At 49.2% G+C, this 22,169-nt stretch overlaps 1 protein-coding gene across 1 annotated transcript; it reads right to left on the bottom strand.

Moving 5' to 3' along the window:
• Positions 1–716: 716 nt before the first annotated feature.
• LOC127485864 (phytanoyl-CoA dioxygenase, peroxisomal-like) lies at positions 717–17,224 on the bottom strand. The gene is made up of 8 exons (XM_070055676.1): positions 17,172–17,224; positions 14,810–14,920; positions 14,045–14,213; positions 10,525–10,606; positions 8,746–8,927; positions 5,261–5,410; positions 2,475–2,609; positions 717–1,037 (listed from the first exon to the last, which is right to left on the bottom strand). The coding sequence occupies exons 3-8, from the start codon at positions 14,162–14,164 to the stop codon at positions 984–986; spliced, it is 723 nt and encodes a 240-aa protein (XP_069911777.1). The 5' UTR covers positions 14,165–14,213; positions 14,810–14,920; positions 17,172–17,224; the 3' UTR covers positions 717–983.
• Between the last annotated feature and the right edge of the window lie 4,945 nt (positions 17,225–22,169).

The following is a 22,169-nucleotide window of genomic DNA, read 5'->3' as shown; positions in this document are numbered from 1 at the left end:
AATCCAGGCAAAAGTACCTAAAACTTTCTCTGTACAATGAAGGAAGTGGTGTTTCATTCATAAATGCTCAAGGCTTTGGACTGCCCTGCCCAATAGAACACACCATCTGAACAGAGGAAAAGATCAGAGATAGGAGCTGGCGCTGTGGCAATAGTAGGCTAAGCCACCACCTGCAGTGCAGGCATCCCGTGTGGATGCTGGTTCAAGTCCTGGCTGCTCCACTTCCAATCCAACTCCCTGCTCATGGCTTGGGAAAGCAGTGGAAGATAGCCCAAGTCCTTGGGCCACTTCACTCACATGGGAGACCCAGAAGATGCTCCTGGCTCCTGTCTTTGGCCACGTAGGGAGTAAGCAGTGCATAGAAGATCTCTCTGTCTCTCCCCCTCTCTCTCTGTAACTCTGCCTCTCAAACAAATAAACTAATTTTTAAAAGAACAGAAATACCAGGTGGGTTTCTTAAGGAGGACAGTTGGGTTGAGCAAGTTGTGCAAGAAGGCCTGTATCAGACCCTTACTGTGTCTTTATTATGTCCTCCTGAAGCCTTTAATAAAAGGTCAATGTGTTATATGGTGTTCTTAATTGGAGAAGCATCTGTCACGACAGGAAATTGGTAGGTTGTGGGTTTATCAGGACAGAAATGCAAACCTCAGCTCTTCCTGAGTTCCAAAGCATTCATTTCAGCAACTGAACGAAATAACCGACTTCACACACTGAAATTATATGTCAACTATCTTTATTAATCTTGTTGTAACCCCAGATGATTTTCCTTGAGACAATACTATTTCAGTTTTACTGTTTTTACTTCCATCACCACACCCTCATTGCACTGCAGAATTCACTGTATGCAATCAAGTACCTGAGCCATGGTTTGTGATTTTGTTAACGAGTGATAGCACAGATGACACCATCACAAGGGAAGGGTTTTCTTCTGACACCTGGTTTTGTTTGGCGTTCCTGTAGGAGAGTTTTAGCAAAGGGTGGTTTCAAAGGTTGACTCGTTCCCCCTTCACAAGTCGACTTCGAAATATCCAAACATCCTGGAAATAAGGCCAAACAGAAGGAATTTATGGAACACTTCTATTTGCCTATTCACCATCTACATAGGGTTAAATAGGGGGAAAATTTCCCCGTTATTGCTACACTGGTTAGTAAGTAAACCATGTTCTGAGACTCCAATTAATCTAATATCTAAAATAGTGCCACCACACTAAGTCAGTGGGGGCCCCACATCGCCAGCCCTGGCTGAGGTGGTGCACCTGCTAACTGCAGGGAATGTCTCGTAACATCGCCAGTTCCTGAAGAGTTTCCTCTGCACTTCCCTGCCGCCCTTTATGCTAACTGCTTGAGCCATCTAGAACATTCTACTCCTGATTACATCCTAACCGGGAAAACCAGTGTCTTGGGTTACTAATTTGTTTGTTGCTTTTTTTCCTTTGTTTTTTGATGACACAATTTAGAACTCCTTGTTTATTATTTATTTCTGGGCAAAAGGTATGGTGGAAAGGATGATTTTAGGATTAGACCTCTGAAATCTTATGTTGCTAAAGAAACTTGCACCAACCACCTGACTCTTATGTTCTCCTACACAGCATGGAGCTGTGCTGACTGCTCCTTTCAGTGTGGGAGAAAAAAACAGGAGAATGGACGTGAACGTGCTTTGATACCTCACAAAGAATTATAGAGCAGATCACAACAATTAGCACCGCCATTCTCAGTAAATATAGGAGGCATTTATTCAGCACAGCCTTGCTGAACCTCAAACATATGTGCAGCTGGACCTCATCATATCTTCAGGGCACTGGTTCCAGGACCCCCAGGGAATACCAACATCTGAGGCTGCTCCAGTCCCCCATCTGAGTATCAAGTAGTGTATTAAACCTGATCTAACCTGTGCACATCCTCCTGCCTACTTCAAGTCATCTTTAGAGTCTTCATAATATTAGTACAATGACTATGCTATGTAAACAGCTGTTCTGGATCATTCAGGGACTAATGACACAGATAATTTGTCTGCTGGTCACCGGTAGCTTTGACTGTCTGCTCGTTAATAAGGAACAAGTCTGTACATATTTGGGACAAGTGGAATATTTTTTCAAATGTTTCCTCTTGTCTTTTATACTTTGGATGATTGATCTACAGACGCAGAACTTGCAATTAAGCAGAGCTGACTGCATACTGTGTTTATCCTGTGTTAAAATTCAGGGTGTCAGACAGAAGTCCCAGTGGACAGATTAGGTTGTCTGTGTGAGGCATTTTAAGGACTGAACAAAAGGCAAGGGACAAGATTTCGTGGGAAAAATGCCAAGACCTGCCAGCTGGGGTCACACCTGCAGGTAATGAAGGAAGAAGATTCTCATGCTGGGAAGCTACTTCAGAAGGTGCACTCTGCACCTCCCAGAATTAAACTGGGTGGGAGAACCATGAAGCATCTGAAGACACACCTGACACCTGTACCTAATTTTTCACAAGCGTACCTTCAAGTCCACGGTGCCCTCATAGCCCTGGAATTTATCCGCCATTCGTGAAGCTTCCTTCCCAATGTTTTCTTGGATGGTGCCCTCCACATCAATGTAGTGGCAGTCGGCACTGGCGTAATGGCAGGAAATGGCCTATAGAGAGTGGTGAAATTGAGAAACACATCCCATTGCTGCCAGCAACCAACCAGGCAGGGAGGCCTTCTCTTACCCAGCCAATTCTACACTGGAAGCCTGCTCCATGGGACACAAAATCAGTGTCTCTGTAGCTCAGCTCCATCCCTCTCCCAGGACGCCAGTTAAAGGCTAACTGAAAATTTACAAATGGTTTTAACCAGGTGTGATAACTGAGGCAGCTGAGCCCATCATTGTTTTTTAAAAGGTGTAGATGGGGGGCTGGTGCTGTGGCATAGTGAACTAAGCCTTTGCCTATATCACCAGCGTCCCATATGGGCACTGGTTCATGTCCTGGCTCCTCCTCTTCCAATCCAGCTCTCTGCTAGGGCCTGGGAAGGTAGTAGAAGATGGCCTAATTACTTGATCCCCTGCACCCATGTGTGGACTTGGAAGAAGCTCCTGGCTCCTGGCTTCAGATCAGCCCAGCTATGGCCATTGCAGCCAATTGGGGAGGGAACCAGTGGATGGAAGACCTCTCTTGGGAAAGCACCTGGGTCCTTGCCCCACACAGACTTCCAGGATTCTGGTTTCAGCCTGGCCCAGCTCTGGCTATTGCAGCCATTTGAGGAGTGAACCAGTGCATCAAAGATTCTCTCTCTCTCTCTTTCTCTCTCTCTCTCTCTCTCTCTCTCTCTCTCTTTCTCTGTCACTTTGCCTTTTAAATAAAAAATACATCTTTAAGAAAAGAAAAGGTATAGAGGGGACAGGAAACACAATCCCCTAGGTGAGAGAACTTTGCCATGGGATTTTCCTAAGCCCCACAAAGCCAGGTATCCCAAGTAGCCCGTCATCTTCTTAGTTCCAAGGCTAGGCCCCCTGCCAAATTTGGGAGGGTTAGTATTCTGATGGCAAGCATGAAAACAAAAGACACCGTGGAAAGAAAACCCATGCCCACCTCCTCGCAAATCAGAGGGAACACTTCAAGGCCAAGGCCGCTGTTTCCTTCAAGGCAAAGGCTTAAGTTATGTGGTTCTTCCCGTTCTGGCAAAGCAATGTTAAAACTCACTGTCTTTGCCACAGGTCAGATATCTTAAGGTGACTGCACCCTGCAGGAGGACTTACTACTTTGCCCAACACATGGAGCTTCCAGAGAGTGGAGTGACAAACTCCATTTCCTTAGGTGAGCCCCCGTGTAGCCACAGCAGAGCCCCAGGCAAAGGCAAACATGTGTGCGCTGGCATTCACATTGTTATGTCATGATGATTAATATTTTTCCAGGGCATTAAGGCTACTGAAAACATCCTGGAGGAACACTGCACAGTCAGGTAGTAAAACCCACAGCGACATTTGCATAACTGTCCCTGCACCTCCTCACTCCTGTGGCTCGGAGGGCTGTGTGAGTGCAGAGTCCAATCCCATCTTCTATTTAAGATTCTGGCATTGTTGCACAGGATGGGTTGTTTGTGTTCATTGTGACTTGGGAAAAATGTAAGGGACCTTGATTGCTGAGGTTTTATTGGAATCCTCTCAATTTTAAGTTTTTTTTTTTTTTTTTTTTTGAGAGGTCAAGTACAGAGACAGAGAGAGACAGAAAGATCCACCATCTGCTGGTTCACTCCCCAAATGGCCACAATGGCCAGAGCTGGGCCAGGACAAAGCCAGGAGCTTCATCCGGGTCTCCCATGTGGGTGGAGGGACCCAAGTACTTGGGCCATCTTCCACTGCTTTCCCAGCCATAGCAGACTCTGGATTGGAAGAGGAGCAGCTGGGACACGAACCAGCAGCCATATCGGATGCCAGCACCACAAGCAGAGGCTTAGTCTACTACACCACAGCGCTGGCCTCATCCCCTTAAATTTTGCCCCTGGGAAGGCTGCCTCAACTTGCCTCAGCCTAATCTGGGCCCTACTGAGCCCAGGGAAGAAAATGAATGGATGGAACAGGAAATGTGACCCCTGACCTTTGGCCTCAGAGAGGCTTCAGGGATTGATGGGAACAGCATGATGAACTGGAAAGCCCCACTGGGCCCCAAAGGAGCTCCAGTATTGGGTGTGGACAGCATGTTATCCTGGGAGAATGTGCACCCACGGGACCGTCAGTCTGTGAGACCAAGAAGTCAACCATCCAGGGTGTGTGAGGATCCTCATTCCCTTTTGAATGCAAGCAATGAAATTAAAACCTTCTAAGGCCAAGGGATTAAAAAAGATACATATATATCTCTAGATATATCTCTATATCTATATAGATATAAATATATATAGATACATATATATGGCTGCTGTTCGTTCTGGCTTCAGGGCAATCAATTCAGAATCAATACAACGTGTATTGGATCAATACTGTTTTCCCAGCAGTAATATTAACATGAAGTTCCCTCTGGTTATCCTTTACACAAGCATCTAAATTCCACATTTTTGCCCCAGAAGAAGCCATCCCGAGCACGTTCATGTGTCAGTAGTAATATCCACATGATTAGGATCCTGAGGTCCTCTGGCTTCTCACTGATAAGAGCCAAAAAGGCACAAGGCCCAGAAATTGATTTCCTGGTAAACAAACTGGACTAAAGTCCAGTTTAGTTAAAACTCGCACACCCTTCACATTTTCATATATTTTAAAATTTTTGTTTCTAACTCATCAGCTCTGAGAGCTGCAGCAACGTGAACGCATACCTTCCGGAAGCCTTGGGTTCTGTTCCGCCCGGATCCATGGATGAGCAAAGGATGAAAGAAAACTGTGTCCCCCTTCTCCATCACAAGGTGCACGCGGGCGTTGTTCTTCTCGTAGTCCTGGATCCCGTGGTACATTAAATTAACTCCTCCCTGCGACACACAAGAGAAGACACAGCTAAACACGAGGAAGCAGCAGCATCAGTAAAAACTTGTTCAACGGCTCACCACGGGAGCACGGGCACTCTCTGTTCTTCCAAGAGAAAGAGACATCTGAATCAGTCTTGGAAAAGTTTTCAGGGGCCAGCACTGTGGTACATGGGTTAAGCTTTGGCCTATAATGCTCGCATCCCATATTGGCGCCAGTTCGAGTCCTGCCTGCTCCACTTCCAATCCAGCTTCCTGCTAATGTGTCTGAGAAGGCAACAGATGTTGGCCCAAGAACCTGGGTGCCTGCACCAATGTGGGAGACCAGGAAGAAGCTCCTGGCTTTAGCTTGGCCCAACCCCAGCCCTTGGGGAGGGAACCAGCAGATGGAAGTGCTCTCTCACTCCCTCTCACTCCCTGTCGCTCCCTCTCACTCTCTCTCGCGCTCTGTGTGTGTGTGTGTGTGTGTATCTCTGCCTTTCAAATAAATAAAAGAACCTTTAAAAAAAAAAAAAAACAGAAAGAAAGACAAAGTTTTCCATACACAAAAGCCTCTCGGTGCCTGGTTTGAGAAGTCATGTGTTGGTATTAAAATCTTTGAAATTTCATGACTGAGTCAAACAGGAAGCCACAGATGGGCTTTGCTTTTTGGATCAGTACAGGGGTCACCCTTATCCGCCCTCCTCCTGACCCTGCCAGCTGACTCTGTAACAGTCTTTGCCAGCAGTGTCCTCTCCCAGAGCTCGCGAACATTCTTCTCCATTACAGGGGCGCGTCTCTGAGAAGCCAGTCCTTCTGAAATAGGGGCAGGGTGGAAATGCTCAATTTGTACTTTATTTACTTTTTGCTCAAAACCATTTATGTCACGTCCTTAGTAAGAAAAAAACCAAAAGAATACATTTGGTGTTTGTTTAAAACTGTTTCCAAAGCAAGTTATCGCTTTAGGTAATGGGTTGCTTCTTTATTGCAGAAACACAAGTGAGAAGCATGTAAAGCTTGCAAGCCTCAGGGTGTGGTTTGGCTTAGCTGTGTAGATGCCTACACTCCACATCAGGGGCCTGAGTTCCATGCCCGCCTCCAGCTTCAACTAATGCCGACCCTGCGAGGCAGCAGAATATGGGGCAAGTACTTGGGTTCCTGGGGCCGGTGCTATGGCACAGTGGGTTAAAGCCTTGGCCTGAAGAGCCAGAACCAGCATCCCATATGAGTGCTAGTTCTAGTCCCGACTGCTCCTCTTCGGAACAGCTCTCTGCTGTGCTCCAGGAGTTCAGTGCAGGATGGCCCAAGTCCTTGGGCCCCTGCACCCACATGGGAGACCCAGAAAAAGCTCCTGGCTCCTGACTTCGGATCTGCACAGCTTTAGCCATTGTGGCCATCTGGGGAGTGAACTAGTGGATGGAAGACCTCTCTCTCTCAGTCTCTACCTCTCTCTGTAACTCTGCCTTTCAAATAAATAAAAATATCTTAAAAATAAATAAAATAATAAGCTGTAAGCTCCTATTTTAAAAAATTACTTGGGTTCCTGCCACCCACATGAGAGACCTGGCCTGAGCTCCCAGCTCCTTGGTCTCTGCCACTGCGGGTTTCTGGGGAGCGTGAACCAGTAGATGGGAGTGCATGCATGCGCTGTGTTTGTCTCTGAAAGAAAAAGAGAAGGAAGGAAGGGACAGAGGGAGGGAGGGAGACAGCGAGGGAAAGAGAGGGAGGAGGGAAGGAAGGGAGAGAGGAAAGACAGACAGCGAGAAAGACAATAAAGTTCACAGTGTGGGAGTTTACATGGGTCACTGGGGGGCAGGGAGGCAGGAGCACCCATTCAGCTTCCCAAGGGATCCCAAATCCCATGCCTCTGTCTGCGCCCACTTCCCTGCTGCAGAGTGGTGAACCTTGACCCAGTGCCCTTCTCTTCTGGCAAAAGGTGGAAACGTGACCCAGGCTCAGCGAGTCAGACCCCCAGCCCTGCAGCTGCCATCACTCTGAGCCCCACAGAGGGGACAGCCCCAGCCTGGCCCTGGAGACCTACAGACATCCCTCGGCCTAAGGCATCCAGAGCCTCTCCTGCTGCTTACTTGCATTAACTCTCACCAAAACCGGAACTTCAATGATGATCTCACAATTCCAAGTTTTTCCAACAGGATCCAGACTCAAATATTTTCACGTAACACTAATCATCCGTGCAAGAATTCTAACTAACGGAGACGAACGTTCAGAGGTTCTTCACTTCTAAAGACCTACAACCCCCACTTCCTGCCGCAGGTGCTCTTCCAGCCCAACCATCTCTCAGGCCTTCCCGACCTCCTCATCTTACGCCTCAAATGCTCATGATCTCCTTCTGGTTCCTCTGGCTCTGGACGCCCACAGCTCCAGTGCATCCTGGGTCAGAGCGTCAGCCTATTCTTCCTCAAGGACCGATCTGATGCCGCCACTCATTGGCTTAAAGGAACATACCAGTCCCCAGCATCTACAGCTGCACGGATGAACAAAGCCAGAAAGTAACTCAGTGTTTACCTGTGATTAAGAGAGCTTATCTCGATTGTGGTGGGGATTGCACAGGGGTGCGTGTGTGTGTGTGTGTGTGTGTGTATCAAAGTGATCATGTTATAGACTCAAAATATGCTCAGTTTGGGGCAAAGATGATGACTGGGAAACCCACATGCCACATCAGAATGCCTGGTTTGAGTCCTGGTTCCTAGGCTTCTGGACCCAGCTTCTTGCTGACGCACATCCTGCGACACAGCAGGTGACAAGTACAGTGTGTCCCTGCCACCTACTGGGGACACCTGTCCAAGCCCTGGCTATTGTGATCATTTGGGGAGTGAATTTGCAGATGGAGGAGCTCTCTCTCTCTCTCCCTCTCTCTCGCACCCTCTCCCCCCCCACCCCTCCCCTCTCTTTCTGTCTCTCTGCCCTTTAAACCAGGCCTCTCTGCTTGGGCCATGCTCCCCCGACCAGCCCTCCGAAGAGCCCTGCTGGCCTTTGCAGTTGGAGCACACGATCCCTTCCTCTTCTCCGCTCTCAGAGCCACGGTCAGCGAGCAGACTCGGGGGGCACGTATCACCCACATCCAGGACTGAAGTGCTTACGTCTTCCTCTGCGATTAGGCCGTGCCATCTCGGGCCCTCCGCAGCACCTGCTCAAGTTCCCCACCTGGGCCGGTTTTCAAACACGTGTTCAAAGGACAACTACACTGGGTGTTTGGTCTGACATCCTCCAACTGATCGCACTTCTAAGTCTCAGGACAGCGCTTGGCTAAGAAAGGCAGTGCCCTCTCCCCTGTATGCTCTTTATGGATGCTGAGTGAAATTTAAAACCGGGAAGGAGATTCGGCTCCTAGACAGACCTACCCCCCACTGCGGGTAGTCGTGCGGCTTCAGGGGGCCTTTGTGGGTGCCGGGAAGCACCACCAGACAACCGTTGTTCCGGTCAATGTGCTCCATCGCGGTCCACGCACAAACAATGAGATTGCTGGGCCGGAAGGGGAAATAGTACAGATCCTGGTGCAAGGGATGACGGGACGTCTTCTTGCCTGAAAGAGAACCTGCTGTTAATAGACGTTCAAGGGCAGACAAGAGGCCCCGTGGTTAAGACACTGGTGAGGACATCTGCATCCCCATTCAGATGCCTGGGTGTGATACTCAGTCCTGGCTCCTAACTCCAGTTTCTTGCCACTCTGCACCCTGGAAGGCACTGGGTGAAGATGGTTCAAGTACCTTAGTTCCTGCCACCCAGGTGGGTACCTGGATTGAGTTCCTGGCCCAGCCCCAGGCATTGCAAGTATCAGGGAGTGAATCAGAAGATGGGCTCTTTCTTGAGAGGGCTCTCGCTCTCTCTCTTTTCTTCTCAGACAAATTTTTTTTAATTTTAAATAAATAATCAAATTAAATCTAATGTCTTAAAAAGACATTTGTCCAAGTCTCAGAATTCCTTATCCTTTGCCTAGAAAACCAGAAAAATGAACTATCCCCAGGAAATGAAACAAAACTACAGAAAAATCAACCTTGAGAGAGAAGCAACCAACTGGATGTCAAATCAAATGCGAAGGGGCCAGTAAGTGGAGTAGCAGTGCCACATCCCATATGGGTGGGGGTTTCAGTCTTGGCTGCTCCACTTCCGATCCAGCTCTGTGCAATGGCCTGAGAAAGCAGTTTACTGTGGCCCAAGTCCTTGGGCCCCTGCACTTGCGTAGGAGACCCAGAAGAAGCTCCTGGCTTTGGATCGGCCCAGCTTTGGTCATTGTGGCCATTTGGGGAGTGAACCAGCCACTACAACTGCAGGAGCAAAGCCAGTCTGAGCCAGAAGCCTGGAAGTTCTGCACCACCAAGGTCAGAACATCAACCTCACATATGTTAATTGAACAATTTTTTCTTGCTTCTCCTTAATAAGAAGAGTCCTGGAGTACTGTGGTGGCACCGCTGGTTAAGTACCACCTACAATGCTGGCATCCTTTATGAGCGCTGGTTCGAGTCCTGAATGCTGCACTTCCAACGCAGCTCCCTTCTGATGCACCTGGGAAGGCAGCAGAAGATGGCCCAAGTGCTTGGGCCCCTGCCACCCACCAGTGAACTCAGGGGGCTTCCATAGCCTTGGCAGCTCATGACAAGAGCCCAGGGTGATTACTGATGCCATAAACAAGAGTGTCAATTTGTTAAGTCAACAACAGGAGTCACTGTGCACTTACTCCTCATGTAGGATCTTTGTCCTTAGTATGCTGTACATTGTGATTTGATGCTATAACTAGTACTCAAACAGTATTTTTCACTTTATGTTTCTGTGTGGGAGCAAACTGTTGAAATCTTTACTTAATGTATGCTAAACTGATATTCTGTATATAAAGAGAAACGAAAATGAATCTTGATGAGAATGGAAGGGGAGAGGGAGTGGGAAAGGGGAGGGTTGTGGTTGGGAGGGACATTATGGGGGGGAAGCCATTGTAATCCATAAGCTGTACTTTGGAAATTTATATTCATTAAATAAAAGATAAAAAAAAAAAAAGAAAGAGGGTTGGAGGGATGTTACGGGGGGGAAAACGCTATAATCCAAAACTGTACTTTTGAAATTTATATTTATTAAATAAAAGTTTAAAAAAATAAAATTAAATAAAAAAAATAAGAAGAGTCCTTTACCAACATCTGGAGGTTTGTTAATCAGCATTGCGTGCATGGCCATAATACTGGGTCCGGTGAAGCACTCCACGTATTTCAAGATCTAAGAAAAATAAGGGGGAGGGGGAGGAACAAAGTTTCATGGGCAATCAGAAGTACAGGCCAGTGGCGCCAAGGCCAGCTACTCTATGACAGGCAAGATGGTAACAGTCAGTATTTCACAACACTGCGAACAAAGCATGGGGGAAAATCCAGAAACTGGAAACCACTCTAAATCTACAACCCGTTGAATTGGGCAGGCTTGTCTGAGTAGCTGGGAATATAACCTGTTTCTCTTCTACAAGAAAGGGGTGCGTTTCTGTAAGGTATCAGCCTAGAAGGCCAGGACCAGCCCTTCTGCCACCCAAAGCCACAGACAGTGCCCAGGGAGAAACGGCTTCCTTTTTCTTCTTGGAGACCCTGCACAAGAACGACCCTGCCTAAGTGGGCCCAAGGGGAGCATCTGGCCCGGCAGCTGGGTTTGAGTCCCAGCTCTGTGCCCAATTCCAGCTCCCTGCTCGTGCACACGCTGGGAGGGAGCAGCTGATGGCTCAAGTCGCTGGGTTCTTGCCACCCACGTGGGAGACCTGGATTGAGTTCCAGCGCCCACCTTTGGCAGGCCCAGCCCTGGACACTTATGGGCATCTGTGGAGTAGAATTGTGAGTGGAGATTTCTCCATCAGTCTGCCTCTCAGACAGTAAGAGAAGAAAGGAAGAGCTCAGCAGGATTCGCTGCTGTCAGCTGCGTCCAGGTCAGAGCAGGGCAGCGGCTCAGAGGACACTGCACAACCAGTGTGCCCTCCCCTCCACGTCTTCACATAGGCAGGAAGCAGGCCCAGTCACAGGAAGCAGGCGTGCAGCAGTGGACAAGAAAAGCAGGTCCTGTGCCTGTGCAGTTGGAGGTCACGTGAGAATCAAGATACTGACTCAGTCATGACCTGGGAGCATTGTGGGTGCACGGCCAAGGGTGAAGTCAGATCAGGGAAGAAGACGGCATTCAAGCGTGGCCGGGTCTGATTCCAAAACAGGAGGCAGGGCCCGCTCCTCCTCACAGCCTGATCTCTGCTAGGTCGGGAATGTTGGCAGTTACAGCCTGAAACACTTGAAATGTACAAACAGCTCGAGAGGCAGGCCTCACGGTTCCATCTACACCAAGCCTGGGACTGTGCACCTTCACTTGGGCTGGCGCTTATAAACCCCCACGGCTGAGAGCCATCCCCACCATCCCTGTGTCCTCCGTAGTGTTCTTTAGCCAGTCACTTGCCTCAATTACATCAGCTTCCTTCTAAATCTTATCCCGAGTACTAACTTCCTGAAAATCGTTGAGTTCGATGTGCTGGTGATGCTTCCCAACACATGGACAGAGAAGTAACCATTCACGTAACTCGTACCTCCTGAGGGCGCTACAGGAACTGCCAATATTCACCCAAGGTATTCACAGCAGCGTTTCGCCAACCACAAGTTGTCACCCACCATCCCGCAGCCGAGTTCCATCTCCAGCACAGGACTGCACGACAGTCCAGGGGGCCGCTTCCCCTCGGTCCTCTGTCTGGGACCTGGATGTGACGGCACAGGTGGCATCCCTGTACAGCCCACCTCTGGGAACCAAGCTCTCTAACAGCACCTGCTTATAATTCCTATACTCCCTGGGAAGCCTCCTGCTGAGCCATTCCAACAAATGGCTCGGAAACTAAGACCCTGGCATACTGCAGTTTGAAAGTTACCAGGTGGCTCCATGCAGAGGGCTATGGGAGGATGACAGGCACCCACTGTAAGTGAAAAACACAAGGTGACAGCCAGGAGGTTCCTGATCCCCGACACAGGCAGGAGGTGTACAAGTGAGAGAATTCCCGACGTATACACTCAACAGGGAGCGAGGTTCCGGGGAGCTGGGGTCACTCCTTTTTGCTTCATGTCTTTGTGTACTGCTTAGACCTTTTCTTATTTGTTTTTAATTTGATTTATTTATTTATTTATTTATTTATTTAATTTTGACAGGCAGAGTGGACAGTGAGAGAGAAGCAGAGAGAAAGGTCTTTCTTTCCCGTTGGTTCACCTTCCAATTGCCGCTGTGGACAGCACGCTCGGCCGGCGCACCACGCTGATCCAAAGCCAGGAGCCAGGTGTTTCTCTTGGTCTCCCATGCGGGTGCAGGGCCCAAGCACTTGGGCCATCCTCCACTACACACACCCAGGCCACAGCAGAGAGCTGGACAGGAAGAGGAGCAACCGGGACAGAATCCGGCGCCCCGACCGGGACTAGAACACGGTGTGCCAGTGCCGCAGGTGGAAGATTAGCCTATTGAGCCGGGGGGCTGGCCTGTTTAGATCTTTTTTGTAAATATGGTTCATGCTTAAAGAATAATACTCTTGGATGGCGCCGCAGCTCACTTGGTTAATCCTCTGCCTGTGGCTCCGGTACGTTGGGTTCTAGTCCCAGTTGGGGCGACGGATTCTGTCCTGGTTGCTCCTCTTCCAGTCTAGCTCTCTGCTGTGGCCCAGGAAGGCAATGGAGGATGGCCCAAGTGCTTGGGCCCTGCACCCACATGGGAGACCAGGAGGAAGAACCTGGCTCCTGGCTTCAGATGGGTGTAGCACTCCGGCTGCACCAGCCATTTGTGGGGTGAACCAACGAAAGGAAGACCTTTCTCTCTGTCTCTCCATCTCTCACTGTCTAACTCTGCCTGTCAAAAAAAAAAAAAAAAAAAAGAATACTCTTTTTCAAAAAAAAAGAAATCTGATTTTTAAATCAAAGCATCCTGGGGCCAGTGCTGTGGCATAGCAGGTAAAGCTGCCGCCTGCAGCATCAGATTCCGATATGGGCGCCGGTTCAAGTCTCAGGGCCTCCACTTCCAATCCAGCTCTCTGCTATGGCCTGGGAAAGCAGTGGAAGATGGCCCAAGTCCTTGGGCCCCTGAACCCACATGGGAGCCCCGGAAGAAGCTCCTAGCTCATAGCTTCGGATGCGCCCAGCTCCAGCTGTTGCGGCTATTTGGGGAGGGAACCGGCAGATGGAAGACCTCGGTCTCTCCCTCTCTCATTCTGTAACTTCTATCTCTCAAGTAAATAATCCAAAGAAAAAAAATACATGAGTTTACGTATCATGGCCCCAGTAACTTCACGCCCGTTGTCTTGGAAGGGCTGTGTCCTGTTCACCCAGAATTCTGTTCCTTCTCAACAGACACACGGCTCCTCAAGGCTGCCATCCCTGGCGCTGCGGGTGCGGTCATTCTCTGTCTGGGGAGGGGGCTGCTCTGGCTCTGGGCACTATAGCATGGCTGAGCCCCACTACTGCAGCATCCCCGGCTCCCACCCAGAGGAGCCACCACAAGCCAACCAAAACCCCCCCAAATACCCACTGGGGGCCCAAAGCACCTCCAGCTGCGGACTACAGCGCTTAGAGCCACATGCGGGAAGCGGCAGGGGCAGCAGATCTGGGGGCAGGGGTGCAGGCTCGCAGCCTGGCGATGCCACACACAAGCCCAGCCCACAGAGCCTCTGACCTCGGGCAGGGTGCAGTATCTGAAGAGCTCCTCGTCTTCCTGGAAGTCCTGGACCTTGGTAACTGATTTCTCACTCAGGTTATGCTCCGATTTCACAATGGCCACATCTTTCATCACCATTAAGCCCGCTGGTCTCACCTCCTTTCTGCAGATTCTTTCAAACTCACTCCTAGGAAAATAAATTTGCATACGGTGTCATGAAGCCGGGCTCCCAGCACCTGTCCGGCCCCGCCCTGCCAGAGGGACCTACAGACTCCAGGATGGGTTTCCCTGCACTACAACAGAATAGTCCTGGCGACAGGGAGGGGACACGGCCACCTCAGACATGCCGGCCTCCTTACTGCCAGGCAGGGATCACCCTACCACAATGAAAACATTGCTCAGCTTGGCAAACCTGCAGGGAAACAGTTTTGTGCTTTTGGTTGCATGGTAAAAATGATGGCCACACGCCAGTCGCATTCACCGCGTGCCAGCCCCCACTTGCTACGTTTTCCTTACTTGTCACTGTACTTAGTCTTAGCCACTGGGATGGCAGCACTGTCCCGATGGCCATTGCACAGATGAAATGTAGCAGGGAGGGGACACGGAGTCGCGGAAACCTAGGCAGATGGCCCCAGGACACAGCCCTCAGTCTAGCCCAGAGCTCATACCCAGCTCCTAACAAAGTGAATCACTGCAAACACGGATCAGGGAGAGGCGGGTCTTGACTCGGGTCCTCATGCCACAGAACACACAGTTCATAACGAACAAACAGTGCTACCGTACCTGAAGCGCTGAATGTCAGCATGCGACACCAGATTCTTAATGACCAGATACCCGTTTTCTTCATAAAATTTTCTCTGTTCTAGGCTTAGAACATTATTATCCAGAGTATACCTAAAGAAGAAAAGATTTCCATAATATCCTTATAAGAAAACAACATGTATCAAGAACCTAAGAAAGATTCATACTCTACTCTCCAATCTGTTATTTCTGCTCCTCACTGTAAGGAACTAATCTAAAACAACCTAAAAAGCAAGGACTGTAATTAACCCCCCAAAAAACTGCAGTAATAGAAGAAAAATTATCCGACATTATGAGCGTACTTCAAACAGTTTGAGGCAAATAGAGTAAAAATACAAGTTTATTGAGGTACAAAGAATTTTTTTGAAATCTATGCAGAGTATTTTCACAGTCTAGATTTTCCACAGACTTTTTGAACACCCCAGTATATCCACTCAATAGTTTATGACTCCAGCATTAAAAATAAAAGGCATGGGGCCAGTGCTGTGGCATAGTGGGTTAAGCCACTGCCTGTAGTGCTGGTATCCCATATGGATGCCAGTTTGAGACCCAGCTGCTCCACCTCTGATCCAGCTCTCTGCTATGCACTGGGAAAGCAGCAGAAAATGGTCCAAGTCCTTGGGCCCCCACAACCAATCCAAGTGGGAGATCCAGAGGAATCTCCTGGCTTTGGATTGGCACAGTCCCAGCCATTGTGGCCAACTGGACAGTGAACCAGTGGGTAGAAGACCTCTCTCTCTCTCTCTCTCTCTCTGCCTCTCCTCTCTGTGTGTAACTCTTTCAAATAAATAAATATTAAAAATAAAGGGCATATGATAGTTTGGATGATGTTTCTTCTAATACGATATGAGGACCGTGATGTAAAGCCAAGACACTACTTGTGGAAAGATGCAGGGGCAGGTGTTTGGAGCAGCAGCGTAAGTCATCCCCTGAGACACCTACATCCCATTCCTGAGTGCCTGGTTCGAGTCTTGGCTACTCCATCTCTGATCCAACTTCCTCTTAATGTGCATCCTGGGAGGCAAGAGATGATGGCTCAGCGGCTTGGATTCCTGCACCCACGTCAGAGACTTGGAAGGAATTCTGGGCTCCTGGCTTCAGCCTCGGCCTAGTCTCAACTACTGTGTTCCTCTGGAGAGTGAACCAGGGGGTGGTAGCTCACTCTCTCTTTTTTTGCCATTGTCTTTCTCTCTCTCTCTCTCTCTCCCTTTCAGATAAAATGAAAATACATCAATAAAAACTTAGAAGAAAAGTTTAAAACCTGCAACAATATATCAAAAATAATTTGTAAGAGTGAGTGCCTTTCAGCAATGGAATTATAGATGAGTATATAAGATTTTTGGTGTAATGAATATATGTGGTTTTTCAGATGGGAAACAATCCAATACACTTTTAATTTTCCGGTTGGTGCATTCGTAGAAGTAATCAAAGTGACAACATCCAAGTAAGTACACAGCATGTCCACAGACTCAAGCTACATAACCCACTCCTTGACGTGAGCCCTTCTGCTCTGTAACACAGCAGGGTACCTGAACTCTAGAACAATTAATTATGCACTTGAAACCACGTAGAGCAGAAGAAATGGTATCTGAGAGGTAGAAAAACTAATTACCCCATTTGATCATTTTATATTGCATACATGTATCAAATTCAATATCATATCCCATAAATAAGTATAAATCTTAACCAGCAATTTAAAAATTGGAATTATTGCTAATAATATTTATTACAAGAAGAATATTTATGAAGGTCAAAGCTTTCTCTATCAAAAGTGACTTAAGATATGCCAGAGATGCTAGCTAGCTAATATGTCAATATAACTAGAAGCTAATTTAAATGTAATATATATCATGCCTGGGTTATTAGTTATGTAGTTTCTGATGCTGTTCCTTCCTTCTGAAATTTACATATAGAAAATTAAAGTCAACATGTGAAATATTTTCCCAACTTTACTGATTAGAACTGGTTCTGGGGGACTGGTGCTGTGGTATATATAGTAGGTTAAGCATCTGCCTGTGACACCAGCATCCCATATAGGCACCGGTTCGAATACCAGCAGTTCCAGTTCCAAACCAGCTGCCTGCTGATGGCCCGGGGAAGTAGTAGCAGATGGCCCAAGTGCTTGGGCCCCAGAACCCTCTTGGGAGACCCGAAGAAGCTCCTGGCTCCTGGCTCCTGGCTTCGGATCGGCACAGGTCGTGCTGTTGCGGCCAATTGGGGACTGAACCAACGGATGGTAGACCTCTCTCTCTCTCTCTCTGCGTCTCCTTCTCTCTCTGTGTACCTCTTTCAAATAAAATAAATCTTTTTAAAAAATAAAAAAATCACAGTTAGATCTACTTACTGGAATTTCTGAGGCTGGAAACTGGCAGGGGAAGATGTCCCTGAAGTGGGGTGGGCTACCTAGGACGTGAATTAAGGCAAATAAGGTAAAACCGAGGAGCAAGCCGTTCCGAGAAATAGCCCCCCCCCCCCCCCCCCCGCCCCGTGCTAGTTCAGTTCTCAGGAGAAAGGCATCTTCCTGAACAGACGCGGGAGCTCTGACTTCACGCCTGCTCGGACAGGTGCACACCGCGGCTAAGGCGCTTTGGCCTCTACCACCTCACTTCATCTTCACAAGGACCCTAGAGGTGGCTGGAAGATGCAGCACCCCCCGCTTTGGGATTTGTGAGCAGGGCTCTGGGCGGCCTCAGAGAAAATGGCAAAGTCCTCTTCGGAATCAGCTGCCCAGACCCCAGAGCAAGAAACCGAGCCCCTAAGGGCGCGCGGACAATGGAGCAAAGCCACAGAGGCCAGCGAGGCCCGCCGGGGCCACCCGCGTCCCGGGACACGGCCTCCTCCCCGCTTCCCGGCTCGCCCTGGGGGAAAAGTGACCCTAGCAGGGATGAGCGCACCCAGGCCATCGCCCCGGGCCCGGGCCCGAGCGGCCCACGCAGGCGCAAGGATACGATGGCCGTGGCCGAGGGGTGGCCGAGGTGTCCCAGCAGGATCCTCAGGCGGGCGACTGCGCGCAGCTGATCCGTGATGGCAGCACTGAGACCCCAAGACCCGGACTTAACACTGCAGGCAGCACCAGAGGCAGGACGGCCCCGCCCAAGGCCTGGGCATGGAGGCGCGAGCCTCTAGGGATCCCTGGCAGCTGCGCCCTGGTGTGGGCTGGCCGGGCCACCAGGCTGCGGGGACGTCCTCCCAGCGACCAGGGGGGAGAGGGGGTCCTCCCGGCAGCACCCAGACTTGGGGGCCAGGGACTGGACGGAGGCCCTCCAGTGACCCGTGGCTGAGCGGAGAAGGGACCCAATCCGTTTAACCCCACGTGGCTCTCCTTCCACTAACTGCAGAGCGCACGCAAAGTCAAAGGTTCACCCGTGCAAGTCACATGCCTGAGACCTTTGGCCTGTGACCCCTCCTCCCCCAGAGCCCCCGAGGTAGCAGAAGGACCTCGGGCCTGCTCCTTGCCCTACTCCCTGTTAACCTCCGCCGCCGCCCCGGTCACCCCATGCAAGATCCTGATCCTTTAGCTGGCAGGCTGGGATCGCGGAGGCGCACCTGGCTTTTGAGCCCTACTTCAGAGGCTGAGCCTTGGAGGAGCAACTACCAGATGGGGAGCGAACCAACTGGTGTCTCCCTACCGCCCTCGCCTGGTGAGCAGTAGGAACTGCTAAGAAGAGAAAAAACCAAACTAAAAATATGAATGCGGCTCACCTGTCACCTACTTGGAGCTCAGACCTGGCCCGAACTGGGCCTGGCAGTGACTGCTTTCCCACCTACTTAGACCTGCACTGGTTATGCTGCTCTCAAATGCCCTCGTTGAGCAGGTGTGTGAAGATCCCCGCCTCGGCTCTGTTAAAACATTTTTTTAAGATTATGTTTCAATGTATGATTGTTACCGGGAGAAGAAGAAAATCCTTGAACGTCTACAATCGTCCTTTATCTGTTTAAACTCCAAGGGATGTTCTTTTCCTTCCTCCCTCCCTCCCTTCCTTCCTTCCTTCCTTTCTTCCTTCCTTCCTTCCCTCCTTCCTTCCCTTCCTTCCTTCCTTCCTTCCTTCCTTCCTTCCTTCCTTCCTTCCTTCCTGTTGGAGGCAGGTGTTGAGCCTAGGAGTTCAGATGCCTGCATTCCACATGGGAGTGCCTGGGTTCAATTCCCAGTGTCAGCTCCTGTCTCCAGCTTCCTGAGAGGCGGCGACGGCCCCAAGTGGTTGGGTCCCAGCCCTCCACACTGGATATCTGGACCGTGGCAGTCTTGGATTGAGTTTCTGACTTGAGCCAGCGCAACCCATGCCGTTGTGGGAATTTGGGGGAGTGAAACATCCAATGGGAACACTCTCCTTCTCTGTTCCTCTCAAAGACATTTCTGAAAAAACAATTTTTAAACAAATGTGTTCATTTACGAACCCATGGGGAATTAAAACAATTTTTTAAATAAAGGGGTCATTTGGTTGATGTTATTTGCATTCTTAAGCAGCAATTTGGACTACTTGGACATTTCCTGAGTAAGCATCTTCAGGAACTGTAGTGTTTATCTGGGGCCGGTGCTGTGGGTAGCAGGTAAAGCCGCTCTCTGCAGTGCCGGCATCCCATATGGGAACCAATTCGAGACCTGGCTGCTCCACTTCCAATCTAGCTCTCTGTATGGCCTGGGAAAGCAGTAGAAGATGGCCTAGGCCCTTGGGCCCCTGCACCCACGTGGAAGACTTGGAAGAAGCTCCTGGTAGGATCCTGGCTTCAGATCGGCCCAGCTCTGGCCGTTGCGGCCACTTGGGGAGTGAACCAGCAGATGGAAGACTCTCTCTCTCTCCCTGCCTCTCTTTCTCTCTCTGTGCAACTCTGACTTTCACATAAAATAAATAAACCTTTATTAAAAATAAATGAAGTGGGGGCCGGCACCGTGGCTTACTTGGTTAATCCTCCACCTACAACACTGGCATCCCATATGGGCCCCGGGTTCTAGTCCTGGTTGCTCCTCTTCCAGTCCAGCTGTCTGCTATGGGCCGGGAGGGCAGTGGAGGATGGCCCAAGTGCTTGGGCTCTGCACCCGCATGGGAGACCAGGAGGAAGCACCTGGCTGCTGGCTTCGGATCGGCGTTCCTCCGGCCATAGCGGCCATTTAGGGGATCAACCAAGGAAGGAAGACCTTTCTGTCTCTCTTTCACTGTCTAACTCTATCTGTCAAACAAATTTTAAAAATGAAGTGTTTAATAATTATTTATTTAAATTTGAGTGGCAAAGCAAGCGAGCTGGATGCTGAACTCCAGACCCCGTCACCAATGGTCTACATCATATTGCCTCTAGGATTTCTTTTCTTTCTTTCTCTCTCTCTCTCTTTCTTTCTTAAAGAGTTATTTATTTGAAAGGCAGATTTCCAGAGAGGCAGAGACAGAGAGAGAAAGAGAGAGGTCTTCCATCCGCTGGGCCACTCCCCAGTTGGCTGCAACGGCCAGAGCTGCGGTGATCCGAAGCCAGGAGCCAGGAGTTTCTTCCCCGTCTCCCACCTGAGTACAGAGGCCCAAAGACTTGGGCCATCTTCTACTGCTTTCCCAGGCCATAGCAGAGAGCTGGATTGGCAGTGGAGCAGCCAGGACTTGAACCGGCGCCCATTTGGGATGCTGGCACTGCAGGTGGCAGATTTACCCACTATGCCACAGCACCGACCACACCCCCCTCAACAAAGGATCCCTGACACCTCCAAAAGATGGTGTCTCCCTTGCTGGAAGATATGTTCACATCCTAGTCCCCAGGAAAAGGTGAGTGTGGCCTTGTGTGGAAACATGGTCTGTTTTTTTTCCTTTCAGATTCAGGGTCCTGAGATAAACTCAGGCTGGGACCATTGGGGCTAGGCCACTGGGAGGCACTAAATCTAACACAACCATAACAAAAATCTCTCTGGGTGATTTGACATGCCCCTGCTCCCCACCCCACCCCCATCGTGTTGAGAATGGTGGATCTGTGGTATTTGGTGGTGAAGAAGGGATGGGGAGGAAGGGACTAAGGAGGGAAAAGTCACACTCATGCACACTCACACACTTGCACACACAACACATATGCTTCCCGTTTACTGCCATTCCTTTAGATCTGAATTACAATTTCAGTTCTGCAACAAAAATTGAGGTATTCTCATGTAAGAATAATTAAAAAGAAAAACCAGGATAAAGACATTTCCAATAGCACAAACACAACTAAGCCATACACAGTGGTTTTAAGACAACAATCTTGATGTGAATGGAAGGGGAGAGGGAGCGGGAAAGGGGAGGGTTGCGGGTGGGGCCCTCCACCAAACACTGTAACTCCAAGTAGTTCAGACTCAGCGACCCATTAACAAAGAAAGCTCAACAGGACGCTTGCTTACTCAGAGGTTTCCAGCACACTTTATTTTGCAGACCACTGGCCTGCGGCTCGAGGACCAATGTCTGTATAAATGCCTGTGAAACGTCCTGTTAACTTCAGTTCTGCAGCAGCCTCTCACGCACCAGCCGCCACACACGGCTACAGTCCAGGCGCTGGTGCAGAGGGGCTGCCTCGGTTCCTATGGGAGGGCTCGGCCAGGTAATGCCTCTTCCAGGGAGCCTCCCCTTCCCTGTGATGGAGCCTTGGGCAGCAAGTGGATACGTGTGCAAGTGCAGCTCTGGTGCCATGAGCAGGAAGTGTTCAGGCCCTGGGAGAGACGCGGCGCTTTCTCCGACGACAGACACTCAGGGGCTCAGTGCCCCACGCTTCACCCACGGTTCACCCCACAGGAATCGCCCCTGCTTGTTTACTGGGTGAAAATATAAGGAAGCCTCCGATTTTAAGCTAGACAGTCAACACCTGTTAAATAGCCTATTGTTTCTAGAACTACAAAATTCAATTCAAGAAAAATAGGTCCCATGAAAGACTTAAAGTTTTATAAAACTAAAATCTAGTTTTCCCCGATAAATTGTACTTTAGGCAAAACCCTCCCGATGCTTCTAAAATAATACTAAAAGGGGCATCTGATAATACAAGAGCAATTAAAAAAATTAAATGTTTATTTGAATAACAAGTTTAAGTTCAAGCTGTAATGTTAGCAATGCCGATTTTTAACACAGATCACAAAAAGCATGCACGAAAAAAGGACTGGTGCCAAGGGCAAAATAATGCTAAGAATTAGGCTAAATAGCTACTGATTTTAACAAAAGGCTTGCAATCATTATACAAAATATATAATGTATTTTTTCACTTTTATTTAATAAATATAAATTTCCAAAGTACAGCTTATGAATTGCAATGGCTTTCCCCCCACATAACTTCCCTCCCATCCACAACCCTCCCAACTCCCAATCCCTCTCCCATTCCATTCACATCAAGATTCATTTTCAATTATCTT

This window comes from Oryctolagus cuniculus, chromosome 13 (genome assembly GCF_964237555.1).
Source record: "Oryctolagus cuniculus chromosome 13, mOryCun1.1, whole genome shotgun sequence".
NCBI classification, from domain to species: Eukaryota; Metazoa; Chordata; class Mammalia; order Lagomorpha; family Leporidae; genus Oryctolagus; species Oryctolagus cuniculus.
The sequence above is the reverse complement of the archived record's forward strand: the minus strand, read 5'-3'. Positions and strand labels throughout refer to the sequence as shown.

Excerpts from the sequence above, each read along its gene's own strand:
- LOC127485864 (XM_070055676.1), bottom strand. The coding sequence starts at position 14,164 with ATGGTGATGAAAGATGTGGCCATTGTGAAATCGGAGCATAACCTGAGT. Across the intron at positions 5,411-8,745 it reads ACGACTACCCGCAGTGGGGG|GGAGGAGTTAATTTAATGTA; the intron begins GTAGGTCTGTCT and ends TGTGTGTCGCAG. Across the intron at positions 2,610-5,260 it reads GAACCCAAGGCTTCCGGAAG|GCCATTTCCTGCCATTACGC; the intron begins GTATGCGTTCAC and ends CACTCTCTATAG.